The sequence below is a fragment of the Brienomyrus brachyistius genome, chromosome 11 (genome assembly GCF_023856365.1).
Source record: "Brienomyrus brachyistius isolate T26 chromosome 11, BBRACH_0.4, whole genome shotgun sequence".
Taxonomy (NCBI): domain Eukaryota; kingdom Metazoa; phylum Chordata; class Actinopteri; order Osteoglossiformes; family Mormyridae; genus Brienomyrus; species Brienomyrus brachyistius.
The window spans coordinates 28,711,237-28,733,189 of NC_064543.1; the positions used below are offsets into that span (position 1 = coordinate 28,711,237).

The 21,953-nt window shown below is 39.6% G+C and overlaps 1 protein-coding gene across 2 annotated transcripts; it reads left to right on the forward strand.

Moving 5' to 3' along the window:
- The first annotated feature begins 237 nt into the window (after window positions 1–237).
- LOC125704299 (excitatory amino acid transporter 2-like) lies at window positions 238–19,089 on the forward strand. Of its 2 annotated transcripts, XM_048969751.1 has the most exons (11): window positions 238–528; window positions 9,293–9,432; window positions 9,669–9,821; window positions 10,165–10,415; window positions 10,540–10,699; window positions 10,925–11,051; window positions 12,500–12,733; window positions 13,405–13,599; window positions 13,816–13,950; window positions 14,134–14,365; window positions 16,019–19,089. In XM_048969751.1, exons 2-11 carry the CDS (start codon window positions 9,303–9,305, stop codon window positions 16,040–16,042), a joined length of 1,641 nt encoding a protein of 546 aa, XP_048825708.1. In that variant the 5' UTR covers window positions 238–528; window positions 9,293–9,302; the 3' UTR covers window positions 16,043–19,089. The 2 variants fall into 2 exon arrangements, with proteins under 2 accessions (XP_048825708.1, XP_048825707.1); XM_048969750.1 differs by lacking the exon at window positions 16,019–19,089 and having other exon boundaries at window positions 14,134–14,419.
- The last annotated feature ends 2,864 nt before the right edge of the window (window positions 19,090–21,953 follow it).

The window sequence follows — 21,953 nt, forward strand, 5'->3', positions numbered from 1 at the left end:
ATGGTTCTATCAACATGCTTTATTATTACACCTTATTTTTCCGTGGCACTGTGCTTTATTCTGAATTTCTGCAGCACACAGTTAACATTTCAAATCAAATCTGAGACTGCACAACACAAAGAAAAGGGGAAAGGGAACTATTTTGCTTCTTATGACTAAACTGGGAAGTTGACTCCTCCCTCCCAATCCTGTTGCCGCCCCCCCTGAGAGCCTATAGTAAACTTGGAGATCGGTCCTTTCTTTGGCATGCTTGCTTGGGCCAGGCTGCTGGAGCAGTGGCAGATGTAAGTGGGGCTTTTTCCTGGCATTTGCAGAACATTCTGTGTGGATGCAAAGGCACCTCGCCTTCCCAGGGCTTTATCCACTGGTCCTCCCACAGCGCGGACTACCCACACTTCGGAAATCCAGACGGAAATGCCAGATGGATAAACAGTGATCTTCCCGGTCACTGCACGGCTTCATATGCACAGCTCATTGCTGAAGTCTAATCCCTGTCCCTGGCCAACTTCACAGATAACACAGTACCAGGTAGGAGGAACTCAAAGAGAATCACCTGCAGGAGTAACTGCTCTGCCTACAGAATTCCTCAGAATCTGTTTGGGTGCTGTCCAACTTTAAGAATTTTGTGCTGGCATAGTCATTATAATTAAGTGATTCCAATATTATTATTAAATTGTTTTATGATAACTTTTTGTGAGGTATGAAACAAGTATCAAGAACAGATTCATTTTATTATTGTGGAATTAGCAAATTGTAATGTTATGACTGGTTATGTGCATAGTAAATATTCACAGGTGGCAGGATTCCTGTTTTAATATTGATATCACACATCCATTCACACGCAATATGTTTTACAGCCTTAGTGAATTAAAAAAAATAACTAACAGAAATATTTCTACTGCAATAAACACAATAAAAACTTGAAAATCCCAGAACAAAACCCAGTTCTGTTCAATAAAATAATAAAAGTGCAGTACTTTAATTACTTTAAGTGCAGTACTTTCTTATACTAATCTTGGCTGTGGAGTCTTTCTGTGGAAGCATATTCAATCAGACTCCATGTCTGTTCTCAATGGGACCTCTGAAGTAGTGAAATTCACAGCAGGAGCCTGGGTAGAGTGGAACTTTGGGGCCTCTTCAAAGACAGCAAAATACATTTTTTGACCTTTTACCATTTAATTACTTCCACTGTCATACTGAAAAATTACTAGATGGGCTATATCAACATGTTTATCATACGACATACAACTACTGCCAGAGAGAGTTAATTATGTGTGTAAACTGCAATTATTGAGTCATGTGGCAAATTCTGAACTGGCCTATGAATTTACCAATCCGGTATGCAACTCTGTGGTAGTACATGATTAGCATAAAGAACAGAAATGAGTGATTCTTCTTCAGTAATGTGTCTGGCATACATTTGAGTCCTTCTAAGCTTTCCAGATGACATAATAAGAACTAATTATGTAATTATTAATTGCTTAGGATTTTCAGCAACATTTATATTTCCGTTTTTGATTGAATTCCAATACAGGCTTTTGTGTAGCAGCCACTGACTTGCTGGATTATATTAAAACTCTGAAGCACAATTACAATAACTGCAGCATAATTGTGTGGGCAGCATTCAGTAGCTAGTATTCTCACCACATACTCACACCACCAGGGTCACGGGTTTGATTTCAGCCCCTGGTGTGTTTTTGCGTGGGCTTTTTCTGGGTACACCAGTTTCCTCCTGCAATCCAAAATCATGAGGTTAGACTGAACGGTATGAAATGACCTGGGCCCTGCATATGCAAGTATTAAAAGTGATTGGATAATTTTGATTGCATTTCTGTGCAAAATACAGTGCCCTCAGCAATTATTGTCACCCTTTATAAAGATTTATAAAAAAGTGTTGGAAAATATCCACCTTTTGACGAAGTAGCTTCATGTCACACTGAAAAAATGAGAAAAATCCAACCTTTCACTGAAAAAAATGAATCGAAGAAAAAGAAAACTGTCATCAAGAAAGAATTATTCTTAAACAAAAACACATATGCCACAATTTATGGGCACTTGCAGTGGAAATTACAGTGAACACAATGCAACTAAACCATGTTTCCCATGTAAATTGTACATCTTTGAGTTGATTGAGTTGAGTTGAGAGATGTAGGAACAATCACGTTCTAATCCATGAATTCCTGATTAACTGGGGTACAAACATGAGGTGACACAGAGGCCAAATTCCTTTAGTCATCCATCAACATGGGAAAGATAAGACAACACACAAGACAAACGAGGTGTGTTGACCTTCATAAGTCAGGGAATGGGTACAAAATTAGCTACTCGCCTGAAAATATCCAATTCAACTGTTACAGCAATAATAAAAAAGTGGACATCAACTGGAACTGTTGCAAACCTGCCTGGAAGAGTTTTTTTTGCCCCCCACATACACTGAGGAGGATAGTAAGAGAGGCAAAAAATCCCCAAGGATCACTGTTGGTGAATTACAACACAAGGTACAATCTTGGGGTTACCATGTCTCCAAAGCCACCATCCGACGACACATTCATGCTAACATTATTTGGAAGGTATGCAAGAAAGAAGCCTTGTCTGTCAGTTAACCACAAACATAAGCACCTGGAGTTTAGGAAACGCTACTACAACTTTGACTGGAACCATGTTCTATGGTCTGATGAACCAAAAATTGAGCATTTTGGCAAAGAACATTCAAAGAGGGTTTGGTGTAAAAATAATGATGACTACAATGAAAAGAACCTCATCCAAACTGTAAAATATGATGGAGGTTCTGTGATGTTGTGGGGCTATTTTTCCTACAAAGACCATGGAAACCTTGTTAGAGTACATGGCATTATGGACATTAAATACTAGGACATTTAAAATCAAAATTTAGCTGCCTTTGCCAGGAAACTCAAACTGGGTCATCACTAGATCTTCAAGCAGGACAGTGATCCTAAGCACATGTTCAAATCAATATTAAAATTTTTAGCTGACCTGTCTCCTGACCTGACCCCCACTGAAAACCTGTGGGCTGAGGTGAAGAGGAGAGTGCAAAAGAGAGGGCCTAGGACCCTGGATGACCTGAAGATATTCTGTAAAGAGGAATGGTTTTTTATTAGGGGAGGCAGCTCTGTGAGTTGGGACTCAGATTCCATGGTCTACAGAGTCATCCCATGATTGGGCCCTTGATCAAGGCACTTAACCCCAATTCATCCAGGGACTGGCTGAGCCTATCGTTTCCTCTATGCCAGTTTCATGAGGTGGCCTCCTGGGATGCTTTTCCAGCTGTCCTGTAGGAGGCCCACCATATGCTGGGCACTCATTGCCCACACTTCCTTTATTCTGTGGTCAAAGCCATTTCTACTGTGTTTAAGTCAGGTGGCCAAATTATGTGATGCGACACTATTATTTTTCTTTGTAGGCGACTTGGCATGTCCAAACTTTTGACTGGTGATATATTGAGGTGTGTAGACAATAATGTATCATTAATACTTTCACTATTGACAGTTTTTCTTGATTTTGCAATATCTCAACATTACCGATATGTTAACCCGTAATAATAAAATTATGACATTACATAACAAGGTTAACATTTTTTAAAGAATCAAAACAAAAGATAACATTTTGGTCAAATAAGGACAAAAACAGGAAGAATGATTACTCTAATGCTGAATTGCTAAAATCAATGTGTTTTGTTGGGAATGGTCAGTGGAATCCCTAAGTTTTTATATTCTTTCCAGAAATCAAAAGTTTAGGGTCTTGCACAGATTGTAGGAAGATCCAAAAATGAACTGCTTTCGGCATACTTTACACTGAAAGGCTTGATATTAAATCAATTTATAAAAATGTATATGTAACTTACCAGTAAAGTGTCAAACTACACAAATCATGCCACCTAATAACAAATGATGTCCATACATGCAGAACATTGTCATGCAAACATGTTACTGATTTTCTGCCAATGAGTCTGAATATACACTGCCTGGCCAAAAAAAGTCGTTGTTTGAATTTATATCAGCAAATACTTGGATCATTATTACAGCTCAGCAATGTTATGCAGCAATAATGTGAAGTCAGCTGCGTACTTGAATCTACTGAATGGCCAGGTTACATCTCTACCCATCATGAATGGATTTTTTCTTCCCTGTTGGCATGGGCATATTCCAGGACAACAATTCCAAGATTTGTGACCTTAACCCCAGGTCTTTGGGATGTGTTAAAGAAGGCTTTATGGAGCGGTTCAGCTCACTTGTCAATACAGGATCTTGGTGAGAAATGAATGCAAATCTGGATGAAAATAAAGGGTGAAATGTTGCATAAGCTTGTGGAAACAATGCTATGACGAATGTAAACCATATTCAAAGTTAAAGGCAGTTCAACGAAAAATTTAAATGGCGACACTCTTTTTTGGCCTGGCAGTGCATATCTTAATCATGTATAGCAATATCCTTTTCTTTGTAAAAACAGTAAAAATTGTATGTGGTAACATTTCATTCTATATGTTTTTAAGTGAATGCTCCTCGTACCGATTTTTAAAAATATGATAGGTACAGCTGCCAAGAAAACACTGACATCATCAAATGTTATTTTGACATGTAGTCCTGCCCTGCTTTGAATAAAATGACAAAAACTCTGAGTGTATCATAAACTATGCCAGCATATGTTGTGAGAGAGAAATAAGAGAATAGATAAAGGTACATATTTTTTATTCTGCCTTTTTAGAGTTCCTTGCCCTTGTGTTCACCTTTTTTTTGTAATTTCTCAAAACTTCTCAGTCCTATTTATCCCACCTGCCATCCCAGCTGTCTCATATTCTCCTCACTTGCCCTTTTTTTACCATGAGAGCACGTTGCATTTATTCTGAGCTGAAACTGTGAGTTGAAATGGGGTCGTAGGCAAAGACAAATCAGCAGCTGGATCAAAAATATGACTTATAAGTGATATTTAACTACTGGCTGCCTGCTATAATTTTGATATGTAAAGATTATACTTTACAGGGAATGTCAGTCACAACAAGGCCATTAATTGTTGTAATTGGCATTTGAAATCCTTTCTGTTACGATCGCCGGGGCACGTGTGATCACTCAGGTAATCGAGCGGGCAAAGAGCAGGCAGGCAGGCAGGCGACGGGGCAAACTAGGCGTTTATTCAAAGGACTAAGGACAAGAAACATCCGACGATAACTAACATCAATGACTGACACTGAACTAAGGTAAGACACGGACTGAAATAGACCAGACAACAGGGTACAGATGGGTACAATCAGGGAAGCACACGTGGATAATCAGGGGGGCCTGGCACACACGAGGATCGTACGAACTGGGCATGACACTTTCCGTATGTTGGATAAGTAGTACAATTTTCATATGGAGGTAAAAGAAAACACAAATTGCTTATTTTTTTCTTTATTAAACAGTGGTTTACTCTCCTGGAGCTGACACCTTATCGTGGTGGTGGGGTTTGCGTGTTCTAATGATCCCAGGAGCTAAGTTGCCCGGGGCTTTATGCCCCTGGTAGGGTCACCCAAGGCAAACAGGTCCTGGGTGAGGAACCAGACGAAGTGCGACTCACAAGACCCCTAATGAAGAAAAAATATTGCATCCACGGTTTCCCTTGCCTGGATGCAGGTCACCGGGGCCCCCCCCTGCAGCCAGGCCTGGGGCTGAGGTTCGATGGCGAGCGCCTGGTGGCCAGGCCTGCACCCATGGGGCCTGGTTGGGCACAGCTCAAAGAAGGCACGTGTGTCCCCCCTCCAATGGGCTCACCACCTATAAGAGGGGCCATAGGGGTCAGGTGCGATTTGAGTTGGGCAGTGACCAAACGTGGCTTTCTGATTCTAGGCTACAGAAGCTAGCTCTACGGACATGGAATGTTACCTTTCTGATGGGGAAGGAGCCTGAGCTGGTGCTCGAGGATGTAATGCTGTGATAATGCGCTATACAAAAATAAATTTGTATGTTTGTGTTGTGAAGTTCCGGGTAGATATAGCCGGGCTCACCTCGATGCACGGCTTGGGCTCTGGAACCAGTCTCCTTGAGGGGGATTGGACCCTTTTTCACTCTGGAGTTGCCCGCGGGGAGAGGCGCCGAGCGGGGGTGGGCATACTTATTGCCCCCTGGTTGGGCGCCTGTACATTGGGGTTTACTGCAGTGGATGAGAGGGTAGCCTCCTTTCGCCTTCGGGTGGGGGGACGGGTCCTGACTGTTGTTTGTGCTTATGCTCCAAGCGGCAGTTCAGAATACCCACCCTTTCTGGAGTCCTTGGACGGGGTGTTGGAGAGCGCTCCTCCTGGGGACTCTCTTGTTCTGCTGGTGGACTTCAATGCTCATGTGGGCAATGACAGTGAGACCTGGAGTGGCGTGATTGGGAGGAACGACCCCCCCGATCTGAACCCGAGAGGTGCTTTGTTATTGGACTTCTGTGCTCGTCATGGATTGTCCATAATGAACACCATGTTCAAGCATAAGGATGTCCATATGTGCACTTGACACCAGGACACCCTAGGCTGCAGTTCAATGATCGAATTTGTAGTCATGTCGTCAGACTTGCGGCCGCATGTCTTGGATACTCGGGTGAAGAAAGGGGCTGAGCTGTCAACTGATCACTACCTGGTGATGGGTTGGCTCCGCTAATGGGGGAGGAAGCCGGCCAGGCCTGGCAGGCCCAAGCCTATAGTGAGGGTCTGCTGGGAACATCTGGCGGAATCCCCTGTCAGGAGAAGTTTCAACTCCAACCTCCGGCAAAACTTCTCCCATATCTTGGGGGAGGCGGGGGACATCAAGTCAGAATGCGCTGACCAGAGGTCTGGCTGTAAGGTAGTCGGTGCCTGCCGTGGCGGCAATCCCCGAACCCGCTGGTGGACACTACAGAGGCAGCTGACAGCTATCGGCAGGCAAAGTGGGATGCGGCTTTGGTGGTTGCTGAGGCAAAAACTCAGGTGTGGGAGGAGTTTGGCGAGGAAAATGATTTTCAAACGGCTTCAAGGAGATTCTGGTCCACCATCCAGCAGCTCAGGGTGGGAAAGCGGTGCAACAGCAACATTGTTAATGGTGGGGATGGGGTGCTGTTGACCTCAACTCAGGACATTTTGGGTTGGTGGAGGGAGTACTTCGAAGACCTCCACAATCCAGCATCACATGGATATCGTGGGCAGTGCCTATGGACTGGCAGACCGGGGTGGTGGTCCCCCTCTTTAAGAAGGGGGACCGGAAGGTGTGCTCCAACTATAGGGGGATCACACTCCTCAACCTCCCTGGTAAGGTCTATTCAGGGGTTCTGGGGAGGAGGGTCTGCCGGACTGTCGAACTTCGGATTCTGGTATGAGCAGTGTGGTTTTTGCCCTGGCCGTGGAACAGTTGACCAGCTCTATACTCTCAGCAGGGTCCCGGAGGGTGTGTGGGAGTTTCCCCAACCAGTTTACATGTGTTTTGTGGACTTGGAGAAGGCAGTCGACTGTGTCCCTCGGGGAGTCCTATGAGGGGTGCTCCGGGAGTATGGGGTGCCGGGCTTCCTTTTAAGGGCGGTTCCGTCCCTGTATGACCAGTGCCAGAGCCTGGTCCACATGAGCAGCAATAAGTCTGACTTGTTTCCGGTGAGGGTTGGACTCCGTCAGGGCTGCCCTTTGTCATCGATTCTGTTCATAGTTTTTATGGACAGAATTTCTAGGCGCAGCCCGAGCGTTGAGGGTGTCTGGTTTGGTGACCTTAGGATTAGGTCTCTGCTTTTTGCAGATGATGTGGTTCTGTTGGCTTCATCAGACCGTGGCCTTCGGCTCTCACTGGGACAGTTCCCAGCCAAGTGTGAAGTGGCTGGGATGAGAATCAGCACCTCCAAATCCGAAACTATGGTCCTCATCCGGAAAAGGGTAGAATGCTCTATCCTGATTGGGGATAGGGTCCTCCCCCAAGTGGAGGAGTTTAAGTATCTCAGGGTCTTGTTCACGAGTGAGGGAACAATGCAGCGGGAGATTGACAAGCGGATGGGTGCGGCATCAGCAGTGATGTAGGCGCTGCATTGGTCTGTCATGGTTAAGAAAGAGCTGAGCCAAAAGACAAATCTCTTGATTTACCAGTCCATCTATGTTCCTACCCTCACCTATGGCCACAAGCTGTGGGTAGTGACCGAAAGAACGAGATTGTGAGTACAAGTGGCCGAAATGAGGTTCCTCCGCAGGGTGGCTGGGCTCTCCCTTAGAGATAGGTTGAGGAGCTCGGTCATTCGGGAGAGACTCAGAGCAGAGCCTCTGCTCCTCCACATTGAGAGCAGTCAGATGAGGTGGCTCAGGCATCTGATTAAGATGCCTCCTGAACGCCTCCCTGGTGAGGTGTTCTGGGCATGTCCCACTGGGAGAAGGCCCAGGGGAAGACCCAGGACACACTGGAGGGATTATGTCTCTCAGTTGGCCTGGGAACGCATGGGGATTCTTCAGGAGGAGCTGGATGAAGTGGCTGGGGAGTGGGAAGTCTGGGCCTCCCTGCTGAGATTGCTGCCCCCACGACCTGACCTCAGATCAAGCGAGAGATAATGGATGGATGGATGGTTTACTGAACAAAGATTGGCTGTCTTTTTTAAATAAAAAGTCTGTCAACACTGCTGCAATCTACAAATAAAAAAACATTTACTTAAAAGTAAATCAAAATAAATATTCCCTCGAGTAAATAAAAAATAAATATCCATTAAGGTGCACATTTAGAAAATTAACTGTACCTGATTTGTACTGTATTCACATTAGCAGCTTTCAGCTTCATATTAGAACTATGCAACACAAATATTGTCTCATAAAATACATTATGGTGCAGCATAAAAAACACCTGTGCTGTACTTGTGTTCACATTAACAACTTCCAACTTCACATTAGGACATATGGAGGCATGCATAGTAACGTGGCTTCATTTCCGAATGTTGCTCAGGGGAAACATAAAAACAAACAAAGGTATGTGTACCAAGCCAAAAGATCCATACAGAAAATTTTCAGTACGAATCTGTGTACCGTTACACTTGTTATTATGTATGAAAATATATTTGCATGTATGTTTTTTGTTTAATTATAATAAATATTGTCACTTGTTACATTGAGAAACATATATGAAACCATAAAGGGTCAACAAGGAGGTAAGCTGGACACCTCGAAATGTTCTACAAAGTATACAGCTGTTGAAGTCTCAAGCAAGTGGTCTAACCTGAATTTCACTAAATTTCCATCCCTAACACTGATAAAACTTTATCTGGACGTAATAGTATAAATCTAATATTAATCTGGAGTCGCCCTTTGTTTTTTCTGTCCTCTTACCAGTACCAACACAATGCCTAAACAAGTAGAAGTAAGGATGCATGAGAGTCACTTGGAGCCTGTAGACTCTCTCCCTCAGCCTATGAGTAAGGGCATCTGCCAGAAGATGTGCAGGAACATGCTGCTTACGCTTACTATACTCGGTCAGTGTAGCACACTTCCTGTTCCTGATGTCAGAGTATGTGTTGTGCAGTACAATTAATATTTTCTAAGACCTTCTGAAATAATTGTATTTAAATATTAATAATCAAAAAATTAGATATGGCAATACATTACTGTAATCAGTTGGATAGGATTTATTTAAAATATTTGGTATTTGCTAATTGACTATAGAGTTGAGAGTGGATCATTGGTCACTAATGGTCTCTCTGTACTGTAGGTGTGATTCTTGGGTCTGTAGCAGGGATGCTCCTGCGTTATATTTCACCCTTGCCACCTGATGTCATCATGGTCATCGCCTTTCCTGGAGACATCCTTATGAGGATGCTGAAAATGCTTATCCTGCCACTTATCATTTCTAGCTTAATTACAGGTTCGTCATCCTCAATAACAACCAAATTTGGAAAATAGAAACCTCATATCTTTGTAAGACCTTGTTTAAGGACAAATAACCTCAGAATCCCAGTTCTTATTTGATATTGATGACCATACTACATTATTTATAATATGATATTTGCCTTGTGGTAATCAATTCTAGTGCAGAGTTTTCCTAAATCTGCGATTTTCTATTCAGCTACATGCTTGAACTTAAGAAATAATAGTAAGTCAAGAAATGCCACTGAAATATCACTGACATCCTCTTTTAGAAGTGTATAATAGAGGTAGAATGACCACATGCCGTATTATTCTACAAAATGTGTTATACTTTTCTGAAGGTCTGGCAGGATTGGATGCAAAGTCGAGTGGCCGTCTGGGTACAAGGGCTATGGTGTACTACATGTCCACCACTATCATTGCAGCTGTACTTGGTGTTATCTTGGTTTTGATCATACATCCGGGAAACCCAAAGCTAAAAGCCCGGCTTGGGGAAGGAGACAAGAATGACGAAGTGTCCAGTTTGGATGCTTTTTTTGACCTGATTAGGAACCTTTTCCCTGAGAATCTGGTTCAGGCCTGTTTCCAGCAGGTAAGTCACCTCTCTTTATAAAAACAGCCAGGAGAGCATATGGGGAAGAATTTAAGTTTTTTTTTTTTGCTAAAACCATATGTTTTGTATTTATTGGAACAAAAAAAATCTACTTTCCCTACAGATCCAAACTGTCACAAAGAAAGTGGAGCACGTTCCTGATTATGTAGAGGAGGGGAACGTTACCTTGGGCGACTTCCTCCTGAACAGTACCATGGCCCCACCAGAACCTGTTTATGTTATAAAAAAATCCCTGCAGTTCAAAAGTGGAATGAATGTATTAGGTACTCAGTCAGGCTTCTGTTGCATTTTATAGTCCTATTGTTATTATTTTAAAGTTGTGTAAGGATATGAGAACTGCATGTAACAAAAATTATTGGTTTCCTTGTGGATTTAACACATCATTCTCATAAGGCATAAAATTAATTTTCACATTTTTATGAGAAATTGACAAAAAAAATATGTTTTAATTAATTAAAGTTGGTTGTTTTGTGTTGCTTGCTTTGCAGGCCTCATTGGCTTCTTCATCGCCTTTGGTATCTGCATGGGAAAGATGGGAGAAAAGGCGAGATTGATGATTGACTTCTTCAATATTCTGAATGAAATTGTCATGAAAATTGTCATTATGATCATGTGGTAAGTGATTTTTCTCAAAGGCCATAGCTAAAGCGGTTTGAAATCATACTGCACAGGTTTATACTCTACATATATTTTTGATATATCTTATATTCTTCACCCTCATATATCCTGATCCCACTGTGCTCAGTGAAACAAGAGAAATCTGGGGCCACATTTATAAAAAGCTGTTTAGAAACCATCCTATATTTAGTGTCCGGTCATTTATGAAAAGTGAGATTCTGAGAAAAGTATGCCACTCTCTCAGATGTGCAATGTATAAATCGCAAATGATCATGAAATTGTGCAAAGCTGAATCTTTGAAGACCTCCACCTTGGAAACACCCTGTAAGTAATATCATAACCATAAAAATGAGCTCAAACCAAAGTTGTTAGCAAGGATGAAATTAAGGTCCTGTTCATGGAGGTATAAATGCTTGTAGGGATGCTGTTTGGGTGCCTTTCCAGTGGTGTTACTACTAGGGATGTCACGATACCAGAAATTCAGTAGTCAATATCAATGCCAGTGAAATTCCACGATTCTGAAAACCCAGTTCAAGATTTAAGATATTAAGCAAGAAATGGAGGCAGAAAAAAACAAAACAATTAACAGAGGTAAGGCATTTATTTATACATCCATTTACAGTTTTTAAGAAGGACCGTGGGAAAATTAAAGGCAACAAAGTGATCGCGTCACCAATTGTAACAAGCTTAAAAACAAATATACTATAGATCACTAACTATGGAAACAACTTTACAGTAAAAGTATTTTTTTTATCCGTATACGTAACATTTTAAAAATTGATTTGTGATCTGTTAACATTGTCAGGATGTGATCCAGACCAAGTTTATAAATGTAGTACATTTATTTTAAGATATGTCCTTTTTTTAATATTTTATTGGAAGGGGGGCTGGCATTTCAGGGGGGGACTAGAACACTTGTAGGGATGTATGCTGCTCCTGTCCAGTCCAGAAGAATTGTGCCTTTGGTACTTACAGTACTGTTGAAAACATATCTTCAGATTTTTGCCATTGACTTAGTACCAAAGTTAGTGACATCCATACATCTGGCCACAGAGTTCCAATAGCATAGCTCTCTGCAATTATTATCATCATCATCATCATCATCATCATCATTATATTATTATTATTGTTATTCAGAATCAATTAACCAACAGATGTTGATGCTCTTAGATTTTTCATTCCCTGCACTACTCCAACATTGCCACATGGAAAACTGCATGCCTAGCTTGAACCTGATGTGGGTCTAATTGTACTTTTCAATGTCAATGACTGTTTTTATGAATCTCAGCTTTGCCAAGGATTAGTCTTTAATGACAATATAAAATCAAATCTCTGTTTAAGAAAACTTAATAAATGAGGTCCCTGGATTCCTTGTGATTAGCAAATGTCCACTGCATTGCCATAATTCTGAACTCAAAACCAGTGGTCCTTCTGTCTACTTATAGGTATTCCCCTTTGGGTATCGCGTGTCTAATTTGTGGGAAGATCATTTCTATCAAGGACCTGGAAGTGGTGGCACGTCAGCTGGGAATGTACATGGTCACAGTCATTGTGGGCCTGATTATCCATGGTGGTATCTTCCTGCCCCTCATTTATTTCACCATTGTCCGAAAAAACCCTTTCTCCTTCTTCATGGGCATCTTCCAGGCTTGGATCACAGCCCTGGGAACAGCATCTAGGTACAAGACATTCCTTCCACTAGATAAAAGCCTCTGTGGACTATTTGTCAGGTGTACGTAGGGTTACAAAATTCTGGGAATTTTGTTAATTCCTATATATTTCCGTTATTTCCCCAGAAAAGTTTCCAACTGCAATATTTCCAAAATTTCTCAGCTTAACTTCCCATGGAATGGAAAGTTTCTGGAAAGATTTCAAAAATTTTCTGCCCCTTTGCAACCTGAGGTGTACCACATCTTCAGATATCCCCCAGTTATTAACAGGAATCTCACTACCAAATAGCTAATTTTCTCATCACCAGAGAACATTATGTGAAGCACAAACATATGCTGCTACTTTGTTTTATGCAAAACAATATTCTGGTGTTGGCATTAGAACTTTTCAGCATTTTTTTCCTCAATAAAGACACATGCTGCTTTTTCTTCTAATGAATTGTGTTTTAAAACTACATTTCTGTTTTACATATGACTGATGTCCCCCATGTACCACAAAAAATATGCATAAATGCTCATCAGATAGACACATATTTAGAGTATGGTATGAATGGGTGATCTGATATATTCCTTAACAATGTATTGTAGCAACAATTTTACTAAACTACAGAAGGTCACCAGGGAGTTACACATGCTATGACATTTAGCTTGATGTTATCGTATATGTATTTGCCTCCTAGCGCAGGTACACTGCCTGTCACTTTCCGGTGCCTCGAGGACAACCTTGGCATCGATAAGAGGGTGACGCGGTTCGTGCTCCCCGTTGGCGCAACCATCAACATGGATGGGACAGCCCTCTATGAGGCTGTAGCGGCCATTTTCATCGCCCAAATGAATGGGATAGTCCTTGATGGGGGTCAAATTGTCACTGTCAGGTAGGTTTCAGCAAATTCTCAAGAAAATATTTGACATAACTCAAGTCTTAAAAATTGTATGTTTGTTGTATTAAAAGTGATTGTTGTATTAATATGAATTAGGAGTTGATATATCCAGTAGCACTGGATAACCAACAGACACAAATCCTTTAATCGTAGTATTCTTTCTCCATAATTCTCCATACATAGTCTCTAACGCCATACTTTTGTGCCCAGTCTGACTGCCACCCTGGCCAGTATAGGGGCAGCGAGTATTCCCAGTGCTGGACTTGTGACTATGCTACTTATCTTGACTGCTGTGGGCCTCCCTACTCAGGACATCAGTCTGCTTGTGGCTGTTGATTGGCTTCTGTAAGTACTTGCATTTTACATGCTGAAAAGACACAGCTTGTGTTGCTACTGTTATTGATTAAAATTCATTACTCCATCATATTAATCTAATGTTAAATAAAAAAAATATATATGTGACACTTTCTTGAAGTTATGCTGTTGGGGTGTCTTTCTTTTTGTCTTGAAATCTGCCTTCTTTGACAGTGATCGGTTTCGAACGTCAGTCAACGTGGTGGGTGATTCCTATGGGGCGGGCATCGTGTACCACCTCTCCAAAGCAGAGCTGGACACCTTCGACGCCCACCATGTGCAGTCAGATGACATTGAAATGGTCAAAACCCAATCCTATTATGATGACATCAAGAATCATCATGAAAACAGCGCCAACCAGTGCATTTATGCTGGTCACAACTCAGTTCGAGTAGATGAATGCAAGGTAGATTTTACGCTTACAGATATAGAGACATGTATATAGTCATATTTGTGATCTGCATTTTGGTGTTAACTTCTACTTGTATATATATGAATTTACATTTACTAAAAATGCAAAAATGTATATATGTATATTTATTAAATGAATGGACTTATTTATTTGTTTGTTTATTGGGTATTTAAATGGAATAGTGATGTTTGTGCTACCCGTATATAATGGTGGTGTATATTTACTGAAAATTTCAGGAGAATAAATCTTTATTAGTATAATTTTTTTCAATAGCTATTAAAAATAACCTTTTAATAATACATTGTGAATCTTCACATCACAAAAACACTATGCAACTTAAAACTGTACCCATATGTATGAATAAATGGCAAAAATAGCACAGGACATCCCTCATCCATGAATTTGCTGCTAACTGGTTTTATGAAAAAAATCAGTAAAAAAAGTGCCTCAACCTCTTTTCCATTTAGGCTTTTTGTTTAACAATTTTGAATTTGAATCAGGTAAACAACTCTAGTCCCCCAAATGACCCCATCTTCATTTATGTGAATAGGACAGTTTAATTTCTTTTCAGTAGTATGAATTAGGCCTAAACTTTTTTTTTCATGAGTAGGATAATACATGGGGTGGCATGGTGGTGCAGTGGTTAGCACTGTTGCCTCACACCTCTGGGACCCAGGTTCGAGTCTCCGCCTGGGTCACATGTGTGTGGAGTTTGCATGTTCTCCCCATGTCATCGTGGGGTTTTCTCCAGGTACTCCGGTTTCCCCCCACAGTCCAAAAACATGGTGAGGCTAATTGGACTTGCTAAATTGCCCACAGGAATGCGTGTGTGAGTGACTGGTGTGTGAGTGTGCCCTGCGATGGGCTGGTCCCCCATCCTGGGTTGTTCCCTGCCTCGTGCCCATTGCTTCCGGGATAGGCTCCGGACCCCCCGCAACCCAGTAGGATAAGTGGTGTGGAAAATGGATGGATGGATGGATAATACATTGCTTAATTAGCTCATTCTTTAGCATTGTACAATATATTGTATTTTGTTTATAAATACATAAAATATTTATGATTTCTAAGGATATGTATTCCTGTATAAGAAAAAAGCCAATGCTTTACAATTTCAGTATTGCAGCTGCTTAAATTTTTATGTATCTTATTCAGAAAACAAAATATAAGGTAAGCACCATCCAATAGCCTTTTCTCATCCGAGTTGAACTTAGTAAAAGGTATGGTAAAATGTAAAGGAACTTTCTGCCTCCTCAGTGTAATTGACTGAATTATATCTAATAAATATTATCATTTCAATCTTTTTTATTGTCCGAAATATGATAAATCAGTGCTATTCCGGAAAAATCATGTTGAATTACATCTTCCATGAAAGCCAATTTAATGCACCGTGGAAGACATAATGGCTGCTATTTCATGAAATCTTCCTCATTTTATATCATGGTATACTTATTTAATATATATATGCTTGGCTTGTTTTTCAATGAATTTTTAAAAATATCTATGAAGAGCTCTTGTTTCTCTTACTCTCTCCTTCTCTCTGTTTCTCTTTTTATATGAGTTTTTTCAGTTTCAAGAGCTAGATCAGTAAAAATATGCATTTTACCATGTTTGGTCGTACAGTTAGATGTTGTTGATAATTGCTTGCAGGTAACCTTGGCCACAAATGACTGAATTGAGGAGTACAGAGTGGTTGGGGAGGGACCCTGGCAATGTGATTCATAGCCCCAAGCTTCCACAACTGGTGAAATAAAACCATAAGATCAATAATAACTAAAATTAAATAGAACTACTTTTTAGGTGGTAGCTATTATTTTTCATGATAATAACTAATCAGCTCTTAGTTTTTAATTTAACATAATTAATCTGATCTTAATGAATAACAAACTGTCTACCAGATAAAATACTAATGTGGCTGTTACTGTGTAGACTTAGAGTGCTATAGATAGCAGCAAATGCAACCCAAGCATTCCTGTGTTCTACTCCTGTGAATTGAATGTTGAATATTTGAATTGTCCATGCTTGCAAACACATGTGTGATGAAAATGCCTAGACATATGGTGGTGATAGTTTGGTGCTGCTGTAATAGCTATCCCCATCTGGAGATGCCTTCTGCTGTGTTTGAGAGCCTTTTCCTCCCATCAACCTAAATGTTAAAGATGTAGTAGCAAAATGAGAGGGTAGAGATCAAGCACAGTGAAATCTCACCAGAGGCCAATTGATGTCTTAATCTTTCTGCAAGTTAAAGTACAGTGTGTCTGATGACAGAGCATCCCCATCATTAGATTGCTTTGAGGAAATTCTTACTTGTTTTCCAAATTTTACTGTTAGGGTTTGAATGTTGTTTTTTGTGTTTTTTCATGCACAAAGACGAGAGCCATTTGTCATCTCACAACTCTCAGAACTTTCTGAAATGTCATTGCAATACTTTAGATAATCAACCACTGTATGATGGATGACCAGGACAAAAAGACAAGACCTCATATTGAAAAATCTGTATGACAAGAAAAATGTAATAATTTGTGAGTGGAATACTGTAGAACTACAATGTATAGAACATATATGCACTATATATAGTTTCTCTAAATATAGCATTATTAAATTGCACATTTAAAGGCACTGAAATTACAATTTGGGGACTTTCATTTCACTGTGACCCATTTTTAAATTAAAGCTATTGCTTTAGAGTGTATCTTAAATGAAGGACATATTTTTCTCTTTTATTCCTCCACTTTTTAAATATTTTGAAGTCTCTTCTATGACCTGCAGCGTTGAGAAAACTAACCAATAAATAAAATGCAAAGTGGCAAACACACACCAACACACATACACACAGGTTTGTAATTATATCTTTGCGGGGACTCTCACATTATGATGACCTTAACCCCTACCCACCCCTAACCTTAACCATAAGTACCCAAACAAAATACTATACTTTTAGCATTTTTAGTTTTTGATTGCATTCACAGATCTCCGTGGGGACCTGAAAAACAGGTTTTTATTACATTGTGGGGGACGTTTGGTCCGCATAATGTAATATAAACATAATCCACACACATACACACACACACACACACACACACACAAATAAGCAATACATTTCCAATATTATGCAAAAACCAAGCACAGAAAGCATTTCAAATGCCATCAGCAGTAAAAATTAATAAGTACAAAAAGGTGAAAAGAGTTTTCATGGGTTGTTTCATGCTACTCACAAGGATTAACTCCAACTATCATCACACAAAAAGTGAAGACGGAGAGTTGTCATGCGAACATCACAAACTGGTATTTTCCCATGCAAATTATACATTATATTTCCAAAATGTGGCATATTTGATCATTCATCATACATTAAGATTTCGATCTCTTTCAATGAGCCAAAAATGGAAAATAAAATGTTCTTTGAGCCCTCCCTTACATGCTTATGACCTATGTCGGCAATTTTAATTTTACTGTTGTTAATTTACTGTTATTATTTTGCTTTTAACTGCAGGCTGTGCAGCCAGTGTTCACGACAATACTGATAATAACAAATGCAAAAAAGGCAAGTTGTCTTTTCCCATGGTACTCTCCAGAAAGGCTGCCAATGCATTAATGCTGTTTGTTCTGCACTGTTCAATTGTGTTAAATTGCTGGATATGGATAATGTAAAATATATTAACTACATAATTAATTGCAACTACTTGGCAGCTGATCACAGGACAGATGAACTGTATCCCGCCATTCATTGAGGCCTTTGTTTTGTAGTTGTACTATTATAATAATCAGCAGAAAGGATAGAATGATAATCAGATATCTGCAAAGGGAAATGAGCACTAAACTGATTATCTGCATCAATGTATAGTTATAAGAGCAGGACATAAAAATACATTTTTATTTCATGTTTTGAATGCATTTCATTAAAGTGCCTACTTGCACTTTGTGTACATATTGTAGTTGAACTGCATTCTAATGATTTGAAAGGGGAAAAGCTGTTGGATTACATTTTGTTGTTTTAGAGCATTATTTCCTCAGTTCATAAAATGAGATTTCAAAAGAAATATAAAAAGTTGCCATATCATTATAATTAATTGGTCACCAGCTGCCTCGTGCTGCTGTTGCAATCCATTATGCGACTTTGTTCTATACAATCTTTATGTCAGAATGTTCTTTAACTATGGAATCATGTTATTTGGCTTGTGAATTAAATGTATTCTGATATGTGTTGGATGTAGTAATTAGTAATTAAATATTACTTGTGATCTTCAAGGACAGAAGCTTCACACACAAGACAGATACAAGTGTTTTGCACTATTAACATATACTACCTTTAGGAAATTTAATTTGGGTTAGGATAACATTTGCAACATTCGCTTGTCGTGCTTCACTTGTTGTTCATAGGTTTTATAGGGTAGCCATTAAATTTCATGACATCAGGAGTGTATAATTCACTCCAACACTGTTCTGGGTGTCATTCTGAAACTTTACTTTCAAAGCAGTAGGTATATCTTTATGGGTATGGCAAAGACAACAAAAGCCTGCTTTTTCCTAATAGATCATGAAACTAATACAATTATCTATCAGCATGTTTGTAACATATTCTGGCTGTTTTTAGGTGTAATATCTTTATATTTAAATATGTTGTTGTACATTTATGGGAGCAAGAGTGAGGAAAATTTAAGAATGGCTTCTATGGATTTTTGTCTTATTCTGTAAACTAATAAATGTAAATTCATAACAAACACTGAGGTTTTTCTTTCAGTCTGACTAAAAAGCTCATCTTAAATAAATATTTTCGTTGAGGAATTCATTCCATTTCTACATAATAGACATGAACAGTATTATCTTATCCCATGGTGGCTAAATATTAGACTACGTTTTTTTAACAATCAAGAATCAAAATACCTATTACACCAGTGATAGTCAGATCAATTCTGAGGTGCAACACAAGATGTAAATCAATAATTCTGTGCCTCCGGTGAAATTCTGTGCATCCGGTAAAACTGGATGGATTCTAAAGGGATGAAAGTTTGAATGACTTACAAACTACCCTAATAATAATTTGTTTTAAGAAGAAAATGGGAGCAGGTGTTATAAACAAAAGGAGCCTTATTAAACTCAGAAGTACAAAACTGAAAACAAAATCTCAGGTGATCTAAATGAGGGTAATGAAGGAAGACAATACATAGGCAGCACTGGGTAACAATGTCAATGACAGAGCTGGGAAACACAGGACTGGGAAGAAGTTCAATACACAACCAACAAGGGAGCAAACTGTCACAGCATGGTATGCATGGGCTTCGCTGCCATTACATCTAATTCAAAATGCTTTTGATGCCCTTGGCTGCACTTGCGCAGTGGGAGAAAGGCGACAATCCATTGATGGCTTCGAGACAAAGGAGGTTTATTAAGGGGAATATCAATAGTGGGGAATGCAGAAAATAAAGGGACCACAAGAGGTCAGAACAAAATGAGGGAAATAAACTCAAAAGAAACCACAAAGCAAATACACCGTGAATCACAGTGACTTCTTCTTGAAGTTGACCGTGAATCACGGTGACCTCTTAGTCTGGGTGAATGAAATGCCTGATACTGCCTGTCTTGATATGATGCTAATGATTGGTGCTGGGATGGAAGTGAGGCACTGAGAGCGGAGACTGCTGCCTGGTGGTTGGAATGAGGCTTTAGAATTTATCTTCTGGAACTTCTTAAACAAGGTTGTCTGTGTTTGCTTGAAGAGGTGTGCAGAAGAGGCAAAGACAAGGATGAAACATCAAGAGAGAGAGAAATATGGTTTCACCAAATTGAAAATTTTCTCCTTCCATGGTAACCCTTTCTGCTCACAAATTTCATTAAAACTGTATTTTGATGTCATACCTTAAAATAGTAAGTGTTTCCTTTCCCGAATCAGTGTCCTCAGAAGTTGTAGAGACAACGGGTTTTGCCCTGGACTTTCCAGGTGGAGGCTTTGGTACTTCTGGGACTGGCAAAGGAGTACTGCAACTCCTTTTTGGAGTTAGATTTCTAAGACTTTCTTCTATATTGTAGATACAATGTAAAATCACTCCATGTTAAAGTAATCATGATAAAGAAGTTTAAAAACTAAATACTGAGGGTATTTTGAAAAGGCAAACCTTTGGAAAGACAAACAGTTACACATTATATTTTGGAGCAATTGATAATAATTCAACATTTAGAAACCAGTCATGTCTGAAAATTTCTAATTGTGTTGTAGCATACCATTACTTATGATGTCGAAGTCATATACAAAATCACTTCTGAGTTTTTGCTTAGCCTGGCGTTTCTTTGGAACCTCTTCATCGCTATTCTCAATCGCTGTGGTTACATAATATTCTTCACACTGTTTCATATTGTCTGAAAAGCAGGAAGTAACTTTTTCAACATTTTCTTCATTGCCTTGACATAAATGAATTTCACTTACCAGAGAAATGTTTAATTTTTATTAGCTTAAATTTTCTCCATTTCTCTATATCAGGCTCAGCACACTTGTGTAAAATGCTAACATTGGTTCCCACTGGCCAAAACACATGTGTATCCTTCATCCAGTTGAATGGAATAACACCCTCTTCTTCACAAGTATTCTCCAACCAGACAGCCCGTGCCCATTTCTTTCTCTCTATGCTATGGAGAGAAAATAAAATAAAAATAAAATTTTGGAGATGGATTATAACCTATTGTTTCAGATCATTATATCGCATAATCACATTTCAGCAAGAAAATGAACTTGAGCAAAGCTCTGTTGACAAGAATTAGTAATAAAACATAAAGACATGATGGCATTTTTTACTTCTCATTTCTTGCCTACATACGAAAGAACATTTTCAAAAACAGACAAAAAAATAATGTCGTTACCCTTTCAATAGTGTTCATCGCCATGTCAAAGAGCTAACAACACATATCCATTCTGGTATGGAAGACAGACCACTTTTTGCAAGAGCTGTGTATTGTACATAATATTTCTTTTTCTTCTTGTGTTTTCATTAAGGTAAACAATGTTGAACATACTCGATCTGCAAGGATGTCTGAAGAAATCCTCAGTGTCTTCTTGTCTTACTATATCACAAACATAACATCCATCTCTTTTCTCTTGAATGAAAGCAAAGTCACCATTCTCAAGTAAGAAACAACTATCTCTTTTCCTTGTTCAGATGAACCTGAAGTGTTTATTTTGATTAAGACAAGAGGCGCCTACTCCTTCAGCCTCAGCTAGCCTTTTTGCCACTTGTGCTATTGGGTTTTGGGAATTCTGGGAATGGTTTTCAAATGGAAAGCCACATATATCATTCAACGAGCAGCTGTGATTTTCTATATCATCTGCTAAATGGATTAATGAATGCACATTGTAGACAATGAAGCTTTCTCCATAAATTTCTCTGCTGCTATTCACAAAGTAATTTAGAAGTTCATTTGCATACGCCAAGGAATGACTACGCTTTGTGCTGTCTGTATCCAAAAGAATTGAGATAGCCACAGTTAGTGTTAGGAAGTGCTTGTAGGTGTTGGAAGTACATTCAAGTTCAATACACAACCAACAAGGGAGCAAACTGTCACAGCATGGTATGCATGGGCTTCGCTGCCATTACAT